The following is a 20,868-nucleotide window of genomic DNA, read 5'->3' on the forward strand; positions in this document are numbered from 1 at the left end:
AACCAGTAAGAGTTATTAATAGAACATTTATAATCCCGAATTAAGTTTTAACTTGAAGAATCAGAAATGTGTTGATTGGCTCATGTAGCCAACACTGCTTTGCAAGACAATACAGGATATAACCGTTGTACAAAATGAAAAGCTACAGCTGCTTGTGTTGGTGAGTAAGGGTAACATAAAATAAAATATTATAGTGGCATTAAAAGACATTAAATACAAATTGCGTATATAGAAAGGTACAAAAGGACGAAAAAACTCATAATATATAATGTTTCTTTCTTTTGTAATTATGAAAAGGACGTGATTATTTTATTTGTGCAAAATCATAGCCCCTGGTTTTGGAGTTTGATGCATTTTACAAAGGTTACAATTAATCATTAGCTAAACATTAACCCTTTCCTAATATAAGCGAGGGAATTTAGTGGTCTCCTCAAAATTTTGCGAGCCAATGGTTAATTACGCAACGAATCGAAAAGAAAGAAGAAAGGAGCCTTTATAAAGGGTTTGAAGAATAAGATAACAACAATAATAACAATCTTTTATCCTTTCTAAGCCTGCATTAAGAGGGAGGACGATCAAGTAAACTTGATTCAGTCTCCCTAAACCCTAACTTGATTCATTCTTCCTGTCAAATATTGAACATGGGAAACTGTGGTAGCAATCCCAAGACCGATGAGGGTCCTATGGACATGCCTGAGCCTATGACCAGAGAGATCAAAGTTGAGCAGAAGGAGAATGAACTAAATATTGACACCAACAAGGAGGAAACCCTAAATGACAACAAGGAAGAAACCCTAAATGACTCCGACAATAAGTCTCTGAGAAACTTGCTTGATGAGGTATTACATTTTTCCTTCAAATTTCAATGAATATTTTCATTCAATTTATAATGGAAACATATAAGTTAAAATAATAGTTGTGACCTTGTAATGGCAGAAAGTAGATGAGGCACCGAAGATAGAGGAAGTAAAAGCTGAAGCGAAGGCAGAAGAACCTAAAACTGAGGTGGTAAAGGTCGAAGAAGAGAAGCCGAAAGCAGAAGAAGAGGCGAAGATTGAGGCCTAAAGATGAACAATAGCGTTATATTTTAAATACACAAAATTTGTTCTTTTTCTGTTCAACGGTCCACAAAAATTGACTACATCTGTTGTCTAAATTCACTATATGAATTTTGGCTTCTTCGTTTAATATATATTTCTACCAATTTTCTCAAAAGTATTTTCACTCTTTTTATATACGTTGTTTTCCAATTTCTGAAAAGATTAAGATTTTAGATCATTATTTATGTTTTTCTTTAAGAGTTTATCTAATTATCGCAAGTGTTTAGTTTTTATCGGTGTATATATTTTAAAATAAAGTATTATACAAAAATAATACTTTACATACGATACTAGTAAAATTCATTTCACAGCGGGCAATTTAAAATAAATTCATATTATAAAAAAATACAAATAAATAGCACTCGTTATTTTTATTTATAATATTATTTACTTTCATAAAAATTACTATTGCAATTGTAAGGCAACAAGGAGTGTAAAAGTGAGCTAATAGAGAGAATTATCAAATTAAAGTACATTTTCAATTCAAATAATTCTAGTAATAAATTACACCTAATTCAAAATTCTCAACTATTCTGCTTTTACCTCAATTAATTTATCAAAAGTCTCATGATAGACCTTATATTGACTATATTACAAGGAAGTAGATATTTAGTATTGACTAAATATAGTAAAAGAAAAAATTGACACTAATTAATTAATAACGTCAGATCTTTCTTACACATCTAGCAAATAATTGTAAAATCATGGATGCTAGTTTATTAGTGTCATTTTTACCCGAATCAAAATATAGATGCTAACATTGGCTAAGCCACACTATTCCATCACTAAGTTTTAAATTAATTTTAATTTATTAGATTGTCACTACATCATCTCATATGTTAAATATATAATAAATTACAACTAACTAGTTTATAAGTTGTGTTAAGTATTATATATATATATATACTTTAAATTATCTTATATTGTATGCTTAATATATATAATATAAGAATGATAACAAACTATAGTATGTCACAAATGTGACTTTTTTTAATGGAGAAGGTTGGACTAAAGATAAAAAATAACTATTAGTGGGAGAAAGATCTCTTTCTTGTGGGAGAGGAACATTCTTTCTTGCGGAAGAGGTCTTTCATCTTGAAAGATGGAAGAAGAAATTTTATATTGAAAAATGTGAAAACTAACCGTGAGCACATTTATATAGAAAAATGACAAAGGTGAGCCTAAACTAATTAGTGGGTGTAACTTAAATAGACATAAAAAAGAAACAATTTTACAGAACTAGTAAATATCACATCGGTAAATCGTTGTTTATTTATATCACATTTTTTTTAAGTGTTACCTTTAGAATTACCTTTAGAATGTCTATGCTAAACAACTAAGCAATGACTTAAAAGTGGTCACAAACATATAAATGTGACCTAAAAGTGAAAAAGATAATATTTTTACAAATGTGACATAAACATAAATGCTCCAGTTAAAAAATCATTGTCTAAATTTTACGATAAAAAGTGTTGCCTACACATTGACAAAAAAATATTGTCTATCCTACTACTCCAAGACAACAAGCAGAAAAAAAAAGTGTTGCTTATTTCACTAGTTTACAAATCAAAATTCAAAACAAACTTTGGTGTAAAATCAAAATCCAAATTATTAATAATAGTATTATTATTTAACATTGTTAATAATATTAATAATTACAATAATAATAATATTATTATTATTCATAATAATATTAATATTAATAATATGTTTATTATCAATAATAATAATCATAATATGACAACAAAATTTGTATGGCGTAGTGATTATATATGTTATGTTTATTCATGGGATTTGAGTACGATTCGCTCTCACAAACAAATTGTTAATATTAACATTAATAATAATAATATAGTTGTATTTCTATATGTCCACATTTGAAAAAGTGTTGCCTATGATTCATAGATCACTATAGGCAACAATTATATAATTCTTTGCCTAAACATAGGATTGTTGCTTTAGACTTTAATAAAAAAATTGTTGCCTACAACTTTAGCCCATGACGAACTAAACCAAGACTAGGAATTCATTACCTAAAGTTTATGGTCACGATTTTTCATTGTTGTAAAATCATTTTTGTTGTAGTGTTGGAATCGTAGATTTACGAGATCTAGCGGTGGAGTGCACTAGATCATTGGGTTGTTCTTACTTATTTATAAACATATCGTGGGTCACTCAAGTAGGGGAGCACTTGCACTACACTATTTTTCATTTTAGGTCACGCTGACATGTCAACGGGTAAAAAAGTTTGATATATTGTTATAATGCCTAGTTCATCATGGTTTTTAGAGTTTTTTGCTAACAAGTTTCTTGTTTTACGACCTTGTACAAACATTATACTTTGATTTTCCTTTATGTAAACAATACAAGTGAAATCGTGCAAACATGACATGACTTTAATTGAACGTAGTCACACACTTAAGCAAAATCGTCCTATTGCCACATGACTTCTACACAAAACCATTGAACCAAACTCGTGGAGTAACAGCATGTCTTCATCTTAGAGATTAAACCACACTGATAACGAAATTCGTGTGAGACTCTATCTCATGAGTAATCACATCCAGATGTTTACTTAAATTTGAAAATTTCCATTGCTATCGATAGCCTTCAATGTATTTTTCCAATGCTTAAAAATAGATCTGTAGATATAGCTAATAAACTAGAGAGAAGTTTAGCATGTCTGAGATGGGAGCATTTTTAAAGCAACTAAATTTCTTTTAGCCATTTTATTTTCAACACTTCACAAACAGATTCACCAAAATAGTGATGAAAACCAGCACCTCCACAACACTGAAAAAACATTAGTACAAACATACACAACAATCACCTATGGATAAAACAGAGGCAATTTTCATGTCCCACAGCAGAAGCTATACAACGTGGTTGGCACTTCCCATCTCGGAACCACTCTTGACGCTTCTGCAGGAGTTCATTGAGAAAATCATGAAGCTTCTCTATGGTGACATTTGGCATCACCACCACATGAGCAATGTTTCCTTGGCATGCCAACTGCCACTTGTGCACGAACTCCTCATCATGTGGTCTCTCGAACACAACCGTGCTGCTCAGCTCGTTCACCATTGCTCCAATGCCTGCCTCCACAAGCTGACCTTTGAAGTAGTGTGCATTGCGCAAGCACTTCTGCACCTCTTTCTGCAAACCTCTGTACCCTTTCATGTTTAGACTGTACCAGAGGAATATGGGGGCGTGCCCGTTCCTGCTTCCCACGAACTTGTGCCCAGAAACACTCACACTCCCTATAGGCTTCTTGAAAGAAACTTTTGGAGCCTGACAAATCGTCAACCCAATTATTTATTCAACACGTCAGAATTGTAAAGAACGTGCCTTTTGATTATTAATTTTGGTTCAAAACTTACACGTTTCACAAAAGGTAACATGAGACCAAACAGAGCCCCATCACAATGAATGTAGAAGCTGTCACGTGAAAATCCTGCTTCCTCAATTTTCTTTATAACCAGGTCAAGGTCATCCACAGCTCCTTTCACAGTTGTACCTGCAATGTTTGAGTGTAAGAGCCACAATAAAGGAGAGGAGAGGGCATAAGGGAGTGAGAGAGGATGAAAAAATTGCCTATGTTCACATTCACAATCGCTGGCTTGTCCTTGTGACAAAGAAGCTTGGCCTTGAAATCATCACAGTCAATTTCACCAGAACAAAGTGTGTCAATCTTCACACATTCCATTCTGTACATACGAGCAGCTTTGAATACAGAATAATGTGACTCCTCTGAGGCATATAAAATCCCATCTGGGAAAACCTCTCTCCTGCAAAACTCATTTAACCACATTCGGCATATTATTTTCAACAACAACATACACAAAAACTAGCTGAAACTAACCCAACAAGGATTCCATGGAGATTGCCTTCTGTGCCACAGTTTGTTATATAGCCCCAGTACTCGTCTTTCTCCAATTCCCACAACCTCGCAAACCAGTCCAAAACACCAACCTCAAACTGCCTCGAGTGGACACCATAGTTGCTTTCAATAAATGGATCTCCCAAGTTGTTGATAGAAAAGTGCTGAAGTTGAGAGAGTGCCTCATAGTCAAAATCCAAATTATAGGGGTAACCTGAGATAGATTTTTCCAAAAGATTAGTTAGTATATGAGATAAACCTGTTACCTAACTAATTATGTTTATTGCAGACAAAAATACGTGCAAATATAATATCAAACCTAAATGATATTTTGTCCTTTCAGTCAGAGATTTTTTGTATTTAGCCAACACACTTGCCATATAAGCTTCCCTTTCACCAGTAACCTCATCATCTATATCAGGCTCTGAGACTTCAAGGCACATGGTATGGATATTTCTTCCCAGGACAATATTTCTCTCCCCATTTTCTGTACCATTCTGAGCCTCTCCCTTGCCTGCAATGTCATCCTCTTCGGCCATGAGTGGTACATGTACATGATCTGTTATAAAAGCCGTGGAATTGAAAACCTCAGGCAAAGGTTTCATTGTTCCATTAATGCTGGAATCAGGAGCTAAAACATCAACACTTCCAGCCATCTTGCTACTTGCAGCACAAGAAATTATCTGACAGACAGAACACACAAGTTGGTTATCAAACAAAAAGAAGAACCTAAGTGCAACAAATAAACCATGAGCCTCAAGCCAAAACTCAGCCATCAATCTTTATCAAACACTTTGCTAGAAACCACGATTCCAGAAAAGGAAATGAAACAAGGCTGACCAAAAGAAGCACGATAGCTATGTTGGTCTATACATATCCATGCAATTCATTTCCATTTACTTTTAATATTCTTTTCACTTTAATTTTTAAACTTTTCCCGAAAATCACACTAAAGAGGTTGTTTCGTAGAAAGCAAAACAACTTTATCAATGAGCCAAACACAACTAATACTTGCTTTTGAAACATCAATGTGTTTCATTCTAATTCTATGTATCCTATTGAATTCATGTCATATATTTCTCAATTTTTTCAGCATTTTCATGTTCAAATGGTTAATATTGTATAGCATCAATACAGCAATATCTCACTTCTAAATAAGGCACAATCAGAAACAGCTTTTATTCAAATACCTCCACAGAGAAACAAAATATAATTTTCCCAAATAAAGAAGTAAGCTTAGAAGGCTTGCTTTCGAAGCAGAAGAAAACAAAACAGTTTGGCCAGAAACTGATTCAACAACACTCAAACCAAAACCAAAGCCACACGATGAATTGCTTCTACTTCTGAGATAATACTTATTCAAATGAAATAAATAGAAAAACTTCAATCAAGGACAAAATACAGAAAGGAAAACTCACCACTGAAGGTAAAGAACAGACAAAAACACAATGAAAACAACATTAAGTAATAACAGCATCAAATCAACATAACCGAAGCTAAGAATAATTCAAATATCCAAGTATTTGAACCATACAGAAGGAAGTCACAGTTAAAAAATAGGAAAGGGTAGGAAGCACACATGAAGCAACTATGGTCTGAACTACAAAAGCTGATATTTTCTTTTAGCCCAGAAGCACCTTCTGATGGAAAGAGTGAACAATCATAAAGGTTGAAAAGGAAAGGTCGTAGTTAATGAGGAAAAAGACCCGGATTTATAATCGCCACATTTCATAGACTCATGTGCAAATTATTAGAGTGATAATGAAAGGAAGATACAAAGAACCAAAGTACTAATTGGCACGCAAATCACATGTCAAGAGAAAATATAGGCTTGTATTGGTGTTTTGACTTGATACGAAGAGAAAGAAAAGACAAATATTGGATTTGGTATTTAAAAAAAAATAGTGTTCATATATCATTACACTTTAACTCTCTGGGACAAATAGACACGTTGAAAGAAAATTTTGAGAGAAATGTCACTGAATGAAAAAAAAAAAAAAAAAAAAAAACAATGTAAACCATAAAAACTTTGTTTTTTTTTTATTTATTTTCGCCGATCAAAAGGTATTTTTTATTAAATCAATATCATTATCGTTTATTTTGTTTTGATCAATCAATACAAGTGGTATAAATCTTGATTGTTTAGTTGTTAATGTTTCTTATTTTTATTTTTCTTACTCTACTTTTTATTTTCCTACAATAAATAGAGGCGAAAGAGGAAGAAAATAGAGAAACAAAATATCTCAAATCGTTACTTGAATACAGATCATTCAGATTTTTGCAGGGGAGGATGGATGCGTTGCATTTTTGTGGAGAAGAGAACATGTATTAGAAAATAGATATTTTTTTAAGATTTGTTATTAGAGTTTCTCGTCTTATTCTTCTCCTTTTTCTTTTTATTATTATTATATTCTTTTTTTTTATATTAGTAACAAATCAAAATTAGTAATAGAAGTCTTTAGAATGAAATATGTTGATCATGTTATAAATTTAAATTTGCTTAATATATTTTTCTGTAACTTAATTATTGTTATTCTTACTCATTATTTGAATTTTGGTCGAAAAATTATGATTTATTATATATCTATTTTTGGATACAATTAATTATTGTAACCAATATATTACTTATGATGTCTGTCAATGTCAATAATCCGAATAAAGTAGAAATTGTATGCAAATTAATACTTAAAATCAAATAAAATATTATTATTTGCATATTTATATTAAAAAATATAAATTTATAATTTATTTTAATAAATACGAATATATTATATTTATATATAAAAATAATTTCTCTTTATAACTTATTTTTAGAATGATATTATAGTTTTGTTTTAATTTTTTTTTTTAATGTGTAAGTATCCTGTAAAACAAAATTATATAAGTAAATATATATAAATTATTTAACTTTTCTGTTTCTCCTAGGACACCAAACCACTTCTTTCTTTCTTCCTTTCTTTCTGTTTTTTCTTCTTTCACTTTTATTATTATGTCTTTTTGTTTACTTTTTTATTTATTTCACGTTGGAATTCGATTTTTATTTTTCTTATAAAAATTAAATAAATTATAATACTTAACAATCATAATAGTTCATTTTAATTTTTTTTTAATCTTGATAAGAATATACAAGTAAGAAAATAATAAAAAATTGAAAAAATTATAAATAATATATTCTATACAATTTAATTATTGTTATAATTTAATTAATGAGATATTTGTTAAAAAGAATTTGTTTTTCCATAAAAACATTTTAAATATCAATCTTTATCTTTATTTGATTGTACATTTAAAGAATAATTTAATTTTTTTTCTTTAAAATATACATATACACATATATATATCTATATAGATAATAAATATAGAGATAGATAATTTGATATTTAAAAAATAAGAATACACATAATATATATATATATATATATAAATAAAAATTGCAAATACTACTATAATTACACGTGCAGAAGTATATTAGCCTATTTTATTCAACGGATTTTTATATTCTATTTATTTGTAAACATAAAATTAATCTAATTATATCTCTGTAATTTCATGAAATATTATATTATTAGCGGAAGAATGTGGAGCATAGTTGGATTAAAAAAATGAAGAAAGAGTAAAATCTTATTTTTGAACTTCTCGATCCGTTCCTTGATAGCGAGATTCGAATAGGATGTTCAAAATCAAATAAAGATTTATTAAGAAAGATTCTTCGATACTAATATAAAAATTTATCAGTGTTATTGACTTGTCATCTAAGTTAAATAATATAAAAATATATATTCAATTGTATTATTTGTGTTGTAAAAATCATAAGTAGTTGATTATTGGATTTCACTTTAAGTTCACTATTCAATTGATATATTATTGAGTATTGAATTATTAGATTCAAGTTCAACATACTTTATATTTAGAATATAATTAAATTAAAGTCTTTTGAAAGTGAGTTTACAAGTTTTTTAAACTTTGGAATATGAGTATTTATTTAGATAAATAGGTGGACGATTGATTCTCTTTTAGGAGGATATCTTCCATGTTTAAAGATAATGACTCTTTATATGTTACGAGAAAGGAGGAGAAAAAAAATTGATTTATGCGTGTAATTATAGGTGTGAAGTAAGTGCTTTTAATAATTTTATAGAAAAAGCCGACTTGGTTGATATTTTGATGGTTGGTAGAAAATTTCCCTGGTACAAATTAAATGGTTTTGTTAAAAGTAGAATTGAGAGATTTAGTTTTAGGAAATGGTTGGAAAAGTGTCCAGTAAACAATTTGTGTTTAGTAGATTTGTATTTGATTATTGTGCTATAGTGTTAAAAGACTCTTGTACAGATTGGGGGCCGAAATCATTTAGAAGTCTAGATATTTGGCAAAGTGATGGCAGATTTAGGGATTTCGTACATTGTAAATTGTCTAGTTATGAGGTTCAAGGCAGAGGGATGTTGGTTTTATAGGAAAAGTTGAAAAAGTTAAAATCAGATTTAAAAATCTGGAATAGTGATGTATTTGGGGAATGTCAATTAGTTATGGGAAGATATTCAAAAGAAAAAGTTGGATGCACGTGATGATAATTGCACTTTAGACGATGAAGGTAGGGAAGAAAGGAGGTTTTTATTAGTAGAACAGATAATGATTTTATTTAAGCAAGAAGTTATTATCCATCAAAAAGCCCGACTTAAGTGGCTGAAACAAGGTTATCTCAACTCAAAGTTTTTTCATTCAGTTGTCAAGTGGCGGAGAGTGAAGAATGGGTTTAATGGTGTCTGGTCTGGATGGCTTTAATTTTGGTTTCATTAAGTTTTGTTGGGATCTTTTAAAGGAGGACGTTTTTTTCAACAATGAATGATTTTGTAGTTTCTGGTAAATGCCAAGGGGGTCAAATACCTCGTTTATTTGTTTGGTTCCTAAGGTCGTGAATCTACAACAACTTAGTAATTTCAAACATATCTTTTTGATTGGTTGCTTGTACAAAATCATTTCAAAGTTGTTGTCGTTAATGTTAAAGAAGGTGATTAGTAAAGTGATATATTAAAGGCAATATACTTTTCTTGAAGGAAGGGATTTACTTGCTCGACAAGTTGTAAAATAAGTGAAGTCTTCTTATAAGGTTGTTGACTCTTTGATGGAGAGATCCAACTAGAATGTAAATGTTTAAGTCAATAAGAAATTTAAAGAAATAATGAGTAAAAAGATTTAAATAAATACTCTTTTGATATTTACGTGTAATTATAAACTTTTAAAAACTTTTAGAATTTAATTTAAGGATTAAAAATATATTTCATGGCATCATTTACATTATATAACTAATAAGTACCATATTTAGGTTTAAGTCCAATACTTAACCAAAATCATTAAATATTAAATTACTATATTAAAAATTTACTCTAAACTATATTATCAATAACTTTAGTTAGTAATTGATAAAATTTATTATATTAGTTCAACAATGTTGAATTTTATTAAAATTAAATAATAATAAAATTATATACATTTCAAAACTTAGCCTGATTTTATAATTTAATTCTTAAAATAAAGTTTTTTTTCCCACGAGGATTTGTTTTAGCGTGAGAAAAAAATAGTGAGATTAATGGTGGATTAGGAGTTGGGGGGGAATATTTTATCCACGGTTGTTGGTTATTTAAAGAGTTGCGACGAAAACGTTCGTCTCCAACGTAAATGCGATGGGGGCTACCCACGTGATTTTTCTGCATTCAAGAATCTTTTAATGAAGCCTACTCAGATGCGTTATCATTTATTAAGTATTTTATATATTTTTAAATAATCGATCCATTGTTAAAGCCAATACTAACTTGCGATAAAAAGAAATAAAGAAAAGGTAAATGAATGAAAATAAGCTAGAAATAAAATTAAAATAATTAGTTGATTTTTAGTACTATTGTATTTATTTATGACATATTCACCTTTTTTTTACTTATTTTCTTTTCTCTCTTTTATATATATATATATATATATATTTTTTTTTTTTTTTAAAAAAGTTAAGCCATGCTCACAGTACAAGTGCATGTGAAAAAAGAAAAGGTGTATAGATTAAAAATTTGGGTGTGTATATAGGAAAAATAATATGTGTGATAAATGATGTAATGGATAATGAAGAAATAAATGATTAATCAAACCGATAGAAAGATAAATATAAAAAGTTATAATATAAATATCTTTTTCTCAATCTTAAGTCTCGATTGATTTCTTCTTCCCCTAAGATTTAATTTAGATTTGGAATTAGATTTTAATTTGATTAGGAATTGTAAATCCTAAATTCTAAAGCGTAAAAATTGATTATTAGGTGTCGTGTTGTACTTGAAGTTGGGTTTGGAATTGGAATTTGATTCAAATTGGATTTAGCATGGATTTAGCATTGAAATTTATTTTAGAATTGAAATTGATAAACATGTGCTCATATTCTTGATTGAAATAAATTTTTTTTTATCAGCAATAAAATAAATAAATAAATAGGGACCACTTCAGGGGTGGTCCAACTATTATACATAAATACCTGACAATAACTCCTATTAGAACGTCTGTCTACCAGTTTGTCAAATGGGCTACCAGACCAACTCTACCCAACATTACATAATCAACCTCATACAGTCCAAAAGATTTAAAACCCAACTAGAATACGGGAAATAAGAAAAACGAGATTTCGCATGAATCCAAGACCATACCTTAACTTGCACTAAAGCGAACACCTCAAACACATATGCCACTCCACTATTAAAGATGACCGAGTTCCTAACATTCCAAATTTCGCTCACAATACCAACCCAAATTGAACCCTAAACATCGTTAACCGAAACAGAAGCTTGACTCATCCTAAATTGTGCAAAATTTGACTTAGAGTCCTTGTGAAAAACAAACGACACTCCAAATCACTCAAAGCACAAATTCTTTAAAAAAAATTCTTTATTTATTTTCTCTAAGTGGCCTGCATCGATGTAAACTACACTCAAAACAAAAATTAATTATATTGTCCAGTACTGAGTAAATCAAAGCTATCATTTTAAATTATTTATATTTTTCAATTTATAACGTGGATCATACTGCGATAAACTAATATATATTAATGAACATTTCTTTAAGAAACTATCTTATAGAAGAACACACAAGAAAAGCAAAATCAAGTAATTTTATATTTTAGAATCGTTAAGGATCCTTTTAGAATGAAATCTGTTTTAGGTTTACCCTACAAGAATGATTGTTGAATCGAATTCAAAACCTTTGATTATTATTTTTCACTAGTTAAGCAACCATTAGTCAACAAAACCTAGTTGACCCTTTAATTGCTTGCTACATAATAAAGACATATGAATGTAACGTGCATTAGTTATACTATCTATCATCCTTTAGCATAAAAAAAAAGTAGCATTTAAAGATCCTTTCGTATTCGATTCATCTCAATCTGCAAGTTTTGCCAACTGCTGAGCCAATTCTATACGTGAGAAATTTAATAATAAATAGTTGCTTAAAATCATATGATAATATTTTATAAATAAATAACAGTGTAAAATTATATTTAAGTGAGTGCATGACATCTTTTTATAAACAAAAAAATATTTTGAATTTGTTTGTGCATACCTTTGATATTAAAGTAAAATGTTGAATAAAACAAGTGATACTTTGAACTAGTTTGGATGAGTGAACCCCATTTGCAGTTAGATTTATCTTACCCCGGATGGTATAGTACAGACAGAAAGTGACGGTGATGAAGGGTCTATTTTTGATAGACAAAACAGAAAAAATGAAGGACAATGGAAGTGGGAAAGCATTGATTATGCATATGCAGAGAAAATATTGTGAATCAGCTTGTAGCGTGTAGTGTTGGAATTGGTATGTGCCCATACTCTCTAACTGTTTCCTCACACAGTATGAACCACACACATTGCCTCACAGACACTGCACATCACAACTTCTGATTCAAGATGCTAGAGGATATAGAAAACTAGACAAGTTCTCATGATTCTCTAAAAAAAACAGAACAAGAAACCTATATGTAATTATGGCTTCTAGCAAAACAGTTTTCCTAAGCCAGAAATAACTACAGAACAAAATTATTTTGATTCTCTTTTGAAACAATTATTTCAATATCCCACTTACAACACAGATCTTGCCCCAAGTCCTTTATACAAATTTTGTAATTGTAGTCTGGGTATTTTTAGATTGGAGGTTTTCATTGACATTAATGTATTTTTAGAGTGACATTAAACATTAAGTAATTTATAATATATTTGAGATTACTGGATTTGGAATATATGAATACATGGCCTACAATGTGTGGAATTGATGGCCTGCTAGAATGTTTGATGTTTGGAATTGATGGTTTATTATTTATATATTGTTTGGAATGTGTAGGTATAGGGGAATTCGACTCACACTATGGTTGCGGCCAATATTTGTCTATTATCAATGAAATATCTGTCGGTAAATTCACACATGTCGATCACACACAACATTTATCCATAGATGCATTCCTCAATAATTACGATAGATATATCCATCAATAAATTTATTCAACAAGCTAATTATTATAACCATAGTAAACAGTTTTAATAATAATATTATACAAAATTTTCATGTTCAAATAACTATAACTTACGTATAAGGAATGAATGTTCTGTTTAAGATTAGCTTCCAACAACACCTTCAATATGAGTATCAACATTTCAATATCAAAAACAAAAAAAAATTAAAAAAACAGAAAACAATAAAATAAAATAAAAAATCAGACTTGGAGACAAAAACAAAACAAGATGAAACCCACTGCAACTCTCTAACTCATGGTAGGAAACTTTTTGAGCTGCAAATTAGAGAAATCCAGAAAGAATAAAGTAGGAACTACAATGATGAAGTAGGAAAGGACTGAGAAGCTGACCACAAAAGAAAAGAAACTCACAATGGAGGAGAAGTAGAAAACAGTGAGAGAGTTAGAAATTCCAAGGAATTTGGAAAAAAAAGATATAGAACTCGTTCTTAATTAGCTTTGACCTAGTAGACGCATATCTAGTGTTAGCCTAGCACATGCATGTAATTTGCATACACCTATTCTATATTCTCTTTTTAACTAAAATCTATTTTAATTATAATTTAATAATATCATCAATAATAATAATAATTATACTAATTATAATAATATTAAAAAATATAATTATTATAAATAGCAATAATAATAATTAATAATAATAATAATAGCAATATTGATAATACTACTACTAATAATATTATTATTAGTAATAGTTATAATATTAATATATCATTAATACTATTAATATTATCAATAATAATAACTATATTATTATTATAATAATATTGATACAAAATATAATTATTACAAAATATAATTATTACAAAAAATAATAAAAGTAAAAATAATATTAATATGGATTATAATAATAATAACAATAGTATTAATATTATTAATTATAATCATAATATAAATAATAATAATTATATTAATTATAATAATATTCAGAAAAAAATTAATTATTATAAATAATTATAATTATATTATTATTATTATCAGTAATATTAATATTGATAATATAAATAATAATAGTATCATTATTAATACAAATAATAATATTAGTATCAATTATCATTAATAATAATTATATTAATTATTATAATATTCAGAAAAGGTATTATTATTAAAAATAATGGTAATAATATTTTTATTATTAATATTATTAATAATAATAATATTGATAATACTAATAATAAAATTATCATTATTAATATTAATATTAGCAATAATATTGATATTAATTCCAATAATATTAAAAGAATATATAATTATTATAAAAAATAATATTAATAATAATAATGATGATGATAATACTATGAATTTTATGATTTAGAATATAAGATAAGTTCTTCTGTATAATTCGATAATATTATCATTTGTTTAATTCAAAGACTTCAAAAATTTGTACAACCTAGAAAAAAAAAACTTTCAAAACTACTATCAAACTACATTAATGATAATATACTTTGCAATAAAATATAAAACCTACTCAACATATCATAATTTAACACCTACAAAACATTCACATCACCAACGAACAATTAAGGTTTGTGAAATAGAAAAGACAAAATACTTATTTATTAAAAAATAAAGGGTGCATAAAAAATAATAGGTTGCAGGAAATAAAAGTTCTTTAAGATGAAGACAGAACTAAATTACAAATAATAGAGTGGGCCAAATAGTACGAATAGGATTCAAGGAAAGCTTTTCTTCCTACACCCCTATAATTTTTAACTCCAGCTCTAAAACTTTTAAATTTGTAGTTTCTAAAAGTGACTTCCATATTACATGCTCTGAAACATTATAAAACAGACTTTATATAATTTCCAAATCATTATTTGAGGAATAACTGGAAAAACATTTCTACAATAAGATTTATAAAACAAGTTTTCAAGAACACAGAAACTACATTCTAAAACAAGTTTTCTATAACATTATTTTTGGAACAACCTCCCTGAAAAAAATTATGATACCATCTACAACATAGTTTTAGAACAAACTTTCCACCACGTAAATAATATTTAACAAAACGAATTTTTTAGAACAACTTACTCTCTGTCTTATTCTTTCTTTCTAAGAGTGTAACACGATAAATAATGGAAATATATGCACTGAAAAAAGTGACAACAACGATGATGTCAAAATCACGATGAATGAGATATGATATTTTAATCTTTTTTCTCTTTAAATGTAGTGTGGTTAATAATTATGGAGTTGCAAAATACATTATCTCCCAAAGAAAGAATTTTGAAAGTGGTCTCCAAATGCAACACACATATTGACTTCAATAACAAAAGATTTCACATGTATTCATCCTTTCCAATATTTCACATGTAAATAACCCTAAGCGGTATCCACCTCGATAAACGGATCCAATAAGGTAGACCCATTAAAATAATATAAATAACACGCATCTCAAGGAGTAAGGTATGTCATTTATTACTGTTCACCTACCTGAGAACTGACCACCCGCTTTATTGACTTGAGCGTCGGAGTGCCTTCGCAGGTACCCCCACCATCCGGTGATTTGCCTGAAGACCGAGTGCCGAGTACCGAAGGATAAGCAGGAGGATGAGAAGAATCACAGTTCATCACCTAGTCACCTGCCCGACCAAAGGAAGGAGAAGAAGACTTCAATAGTTCTCTAGGTCCCATCTCCCCAGTAAGAACATATATATATATATTTCTCATAACTACTTAATATTGATGCAACATGTTAAATTATCAATATTGATTCCTCAAGCATAAAATTTATAAGAAAATTTCCTAAACATTCATTCCTCAACTATCTAGCAAATTAATCAACATTAATATTAGATGTTGTAAAACAATCAATATGTTCAAATTTATTACTAAGATTATAATATATCGAGTATTTTCGTTTAGGTCATATTCTTAGAAATACTTTACAATTAAATCTAAGAATTCAAACTTACGAATCTATTGATCAGATAAATTCTAGAAATAAACACAAAATAAAAATACCAATAACAAGTAAAAACAAAGGACTATATATAAATATCACCAAAATACATTTGAGTTCAAATATATTACATTCAATCTCAAGAAAGAAGTTAGTTACTCATGGTAGTCATTACAAATCACTAAAAGAAACGTTATTACACACGGCAAAAATTTGAAGGTAACAACAAAAAATTGTAGGTAATGTTAGCAGAGGTAATTTACCTACGAATTTTGAGTTCGTGGGTAACATCAGTCCGTAAATAATATCCACCAACAAAATTTTGTGAGTAATACCCACCAACATGATTTTGTAGGTAATACCACCAGCAGAATTTTGTGGATAAATATGTAGGTAATCCTGATCATTAAGCATTTAAATGAATTGCTTTTAAATATTCTATACCTGTATAATCAATATATCCAACACATACAACATATGAATCCAATATATCCAAATTGATCAATCTATTACAAATTTGTATTGAACCTATAAATTCAACAACAATCAAACACTAAACAATACACCTTTAACAAAATAAATCCGCATAACATAATTATATAATGTAAGTTAAAGATAACATAAAGCTCCTAATAATTTGTATAATCAGTATCTTGATATTCAAATTTTCCAAGCTATTTTATTGTTGGTTTGATGGATGATGGTCCTTTTCTTGTCCAAATTTTCTTCTTGTTGATGCACCTTTCCTCATCTTCAGGTTTCTAAATAACTTTTGTATATCTAAACGCAAAGTTTATAGTTAAAAATAACATCTTTGTAAATACTTGACTTAAAAAAAATAATAAGAACTGAAAATTCAATTATGAAAATTCAGTGCTAATTATTTATGAGATGATAACTAATAACACAGACACAATTAATAACTAAGTAAAATTATATGATTCCTTAACATATGTATAAGTGTTTGTGACACATTTGCATTGTGGAAATTGCAATCCCAAACGCAAAGCCAAGTTAGAAAGAAAGAAGCCCTGGCGTAACTGTGTGCTTCATTCATGCTAAAGCAACGTTCTTACCATTTGGTGCAAAGTGAAAAAAAGAAACATTAACAGTTTAAGAGAGTGGAGAAGCAAACAGAAACAGAGGAAGAAAGTGCCTTCAGCGAGAGAAACATGAAGAGCTTTAAAATAAAAGAAAAACAAGAAACACTACGTGGTGAGAGAGAAAACAATGAAAACAAGTTCCTTGCAAATAAAAAAAAAAGTACTCTTATTTTAATCTAATCTAAGGATTATAATTTTATTATTTTATTTTTCTTAATAAACTTTTCTCCTTACGTCATATACTTCTTTTATGCATATTTTAAAAATTAAAGCAGATATTAGTTAAATTTTTCTCCTTGTGCTCTGTTTTTTTTATAAGGTGCTCTGTATTAGTTAACCTCAATAAGTACAAGGGGAGTGGGTTATAGTAACTACCTACTTTCTTGCTATGGGATGAAATTGATGTCTATGTGTTGTATTTTCCCAAGATGGCTTCTAATATTGGATTTGACCTAAGCAAGGAGATTCTCCTAGGTACTTGGAAAATTTACTTAAACTTTCACGTCTATAGGATCTTGCCTCACTTAGTTAGGAGACCAAATGTTTAATCTAAAAGGGTTCTTAAGTCATCACTACTTTACATTCACATAAAGACTAAACAAAATGTACTATAGTGATGAGAATCAAATAAAGGAGGCTTTTATTAATGGAGGAAGAGGACATCCACCCTCACATTTGAAGTTCTTCCTTCTAGTCTTCTCAAAATTAAAAGAAGACATAAAATAAAGATGAGGCCCAAGCCCAAAGCCCAAAGAGCCCAAGTCCATCCCATGAGGGGCAAGGCCAAGCTTTGAAATACTCTTGTATAGTTTTAGGAGGTGTGGTTATTAAATAAAGGTGTGTGAAAATGTAAAATAAAGTCACATTGTCCATGTGACTTAGGAGAGTGGTATAGGTGTAGTTTTTGGGAGGTGTCATAGTAGAAAAAGGTCACACCTCCCATGTGACTTGTTTTTGGTGGGAATTTCAAATGAGTTTATTTGAAATTTCCCACCTATTTTTCAGCACCTTATGCTATAAGTAGAGGTGCTTCCTTTGTAAAATTCAGATTGGAATTAATCTAAGAAAACTCTACTCAAATTTTGAGTGACCTTTGGAGAGCTTTTGGAGCCTTCTTCTCTAGTCTTATCTTGATGGATCAATGGAGTCCTCAAGTGGCGGCATCACTTTCATCTAGGAGCATTCCACACTTCTAGTGGCGAGATCATCCATCCTCCTTCCATCTTCATGAGCATTCTCTTCTCCTTCCTTTCTTCTTCTTCAATTGTTCATGTTGCTTTGTGTTCTTGAGTTTTTCAGTTTCGGTTTTTCTATTTTCCAGCACTATGTTCTGTTTTGTTTTTAATTCTGTTCGGTTCTTATGTTTAGTTGTTTAATTCTGTTCGGTCATTCCAGCTTTCATTCTCTTTGTTGATTCAATTTGACAATATTTGGTTCATCCAAATGAGTTTGGGATTTGGTGCTAGTTTTTGGTGAGTTCTTGTCTTAGAACAATGATCCAACTCTAAGAAAAGTGCCTCTATATTTTCCAGCTCAAGGTGATTCCTAAGAATGTCAAGAATCTTGTTCTATGTGGCTATTGGAATCACATCATATAGTGTGAGTTTAATAGATTCTCTTTCCTATTCAAGCCAAAACAATTTAACTAAACTAAAGTTATAAAGTAGTGCAGTGAGAAAAGTGCAACAGAATTATAAGGTGAAAACTCGCAACATGAGAGTGTAGGAGTAAAAATTCAAGTGTGTTCAAAGTTTTCATCATATTAAATATTCTTGGCCTTTGTTTAATATACTTAACTTGCGTACTTGTTATTTGCAGTATGATGGTATTTTAAGATGTCTGTTAGTTCAATTTACTACATTATCCTACAAAAATACAACAAATGAAAGAGAAAGAATGTTTATTGTAAGTTTGCAATAATTGAGGTAGCAAAATCATTGCGCATAGATGCAGGCAAGACCAAGCCTGGAATGAAGGGGTGGAGCTTAACCCTCCAAACTCCTCCTCATAGGGACCTAATTGAAATCTTGTTAAGGGGTTTATTGTTATTATCACAAAATCTAATAACAATAATATTAAAAACTAATTTATAAAATAATAATATTAATTAAAATCAAATTTTAAAATAATGATAATAAATATTAATTAAAATAATTTTTTAAAATAATGGTAATAAATATAAAGTAAATATATTAATAATAATTAAATAAATTTATTGAATAATATTATCACATAGTTATTATTTTTATTTTATTTTATTTGTATCAAATATTTAATAATATTAATAATAATAAAAAATATAATAAAAATAAATATAGTTATTTATATAAATAAATAAATTTATATAATAATATTATTATTAATTATTAATTATAAAAAATAAAAAATAAAATAATTATTTTTAAAAATATAAGAATAAATTTGTAAAAATATAAGGAACTTTGTATTTTTTTTAAATAATTATTCAACAGGGAATAATTTACAAAATTTTAACTAAATTAAATTTACACAAAAATACTTATATTTCATTATTCAAATATTTTTAAAGACAAACGTAAATTTGTAAACTTACATTTTACACATTTAAAAATAATTCAAAATACCCTCACAACCATCACATCACCACATACTTCAATAAACTTTTCTCACACATCCATTCTAACATACATCAATCCAAACACACCAAATTTTCTCATTTAAGCGAGTCATGCCTCGCTGAAGCGAGAATTATGTTGAAAAATATCCATTGTTTGGATAATTCTCACTTCATGACTACAAAACATATATTTGGATTAAAAAATTCTCAAATTAGGGGTACTTGCTATTTCAAACAACAATTAAGATTAAAAGAAGGGATGAAAAAGTAGGACGGGTCAACCTTTTGAATTCGCCAACCCATACTGGCCCGACCCTCCTAACTCGCCAATCTGGCGAGCCATAGGTGTGGCGGGACGGACTATCCTGCCAACTCGTGCCTTCTTTATTTTTGGCACTTTTAAAGATGAATTTCATGTTTTTGGAATTAAAATTAGAGAAACATTGTTTACCATTACTAGAGGTGTAGTTCAAAGAAAACGGCTTGATGTGAGTATAATTTGTATTTGAAATGAGGAAGGAATAAAAGATTTGTCTGAAGAATCCGATCCACATAATGCTTGACCTTTTCAATATACGTCCTTCTTGAGCGAGGAGAAGAGATTCAATATCTTCCACCGTATAGGGGTCAAGGCGTGAAGTTACTGACGTGATAAATGAATCATATTCATCAGACAACCCATCTACTATGGGTTTGATGTGATCCTTTGTAGAAATTGAGCACCCGACAACAACTA

The 20,868-nt window shown here is 29.0% G+C and overlaps 2 protein-coding genes across 3 annotated transcripts; one reads left to right on the forward strand and one right to left on the reverse strand.

The window, feature by feature from the left end:
- The first annotated feature begins 509 nt into the window (after positions 1–509).
- On the forward strand, positions 510–1,188 carry LOC137809741 (uncharacterized). The gene is made up of 2 exons (XM_068610829.2): positions 510–839; positions 937–1,188. The coding sequence occupies exons 1-2, from the start codon at positions 642–644 to the stop codon at positions 1,063–1,065; spliced, it is 327 nt and encodes a 108-aa protein (XP_068466930.1). The 5' UTR covers positions 510–641; the 3' UTR covers positions 1,066–1,188.
- Positions 1,189–3,797: 2,609 nt separating this feature from the next.
- On the reverse strand, positions 3,798–6,680 carry LOC137811809 (serine decarboxylase). Of its 2 annotated transcripts, none has more exons than XM_068613640.1 (6): positions 6,560–6,680; positions 5,300–5,663; positions 4,963–5,194; positions 4,695–4,888; positions 4,481–4,617; positions 3,798–4,391 (listed from the first exon to the last, which is right to left on the reverse strand). In XM_068613640.1, the coding sequence occupies exons 2-6, from the start codon at positions 5,634–5,636 to the stop codon at positions 3,927–3,929; spliced, it is 1,365 nt and encodes a 454-aa protein (XP_068469741.1). In that variant the 5' UTR covers positions 5,637–5,663; positions 6,560–6,680; the 3' UTR covers positions 3,798–3,926. The 2 variants fall into 2 exon arrangements, with proteins under 2 accessions (XP_068469741.1, XP_068469742.1); XM_068613641.2 differs by having other exon boundaries at positions 6,515–6,576.
- Positions 6,681–20,868: the final 14,188 nt, after the last annotated feature.

Source organism: Phaseolus vulgaris, chromosome 2 (assembly GCF_051622355.1).
Source record: "Phaseolus vulgaris cultivar YP4 chromosome 2, ASM5162235v1, whole genome shotgun sequence".
Classification (NCBI taxonomy): domain Eukaryota; kingdom Viridiplantae; phylum Streptophyta; class Magnoliopsida; order Fabales; family Fabaceae; genus Phaseolus; species Phaseolus vulgaris.

Bases quoted from the DNA above. Each gene is read 5' to 3' on its own strand.
- LOC137809741 (XM_068610829.2), top strand. From the start codon at position 642: ATGGGAAACTGTGGTAGCAATCCCAAGACCGATGAGGGTCCTATGGAC. The intron at 840-936 runs GTATTACATTTT...TTGTAATGGCAG, and splicing joins TGAGAAACTTGCTTGATGAG to AAAGTAGATGAGGCACCGAA.
- LOC137811809 (XM_068613640.1), bottom strand. From the start codon at position 5,636: ATGGCTGGAAGTGTTGATGTTTTAGCTCCTGATTCCAGCATTAATGGA. The intron at 4,889-4,962 runs GTTAGTTTCAGC...TGAGTTTTGCAG, and splicing joins CTCCATGGAATCCTTGTTGG to GAGAGAGGTTTTCCCAGATG. The intron at 4,618-4,694 runs GCAATTTTTTCA...CAAACATTGCAG, and splicing joins GATTGTGAATGTGAACATAG to GTACAACTGTGAAAGGAGCT.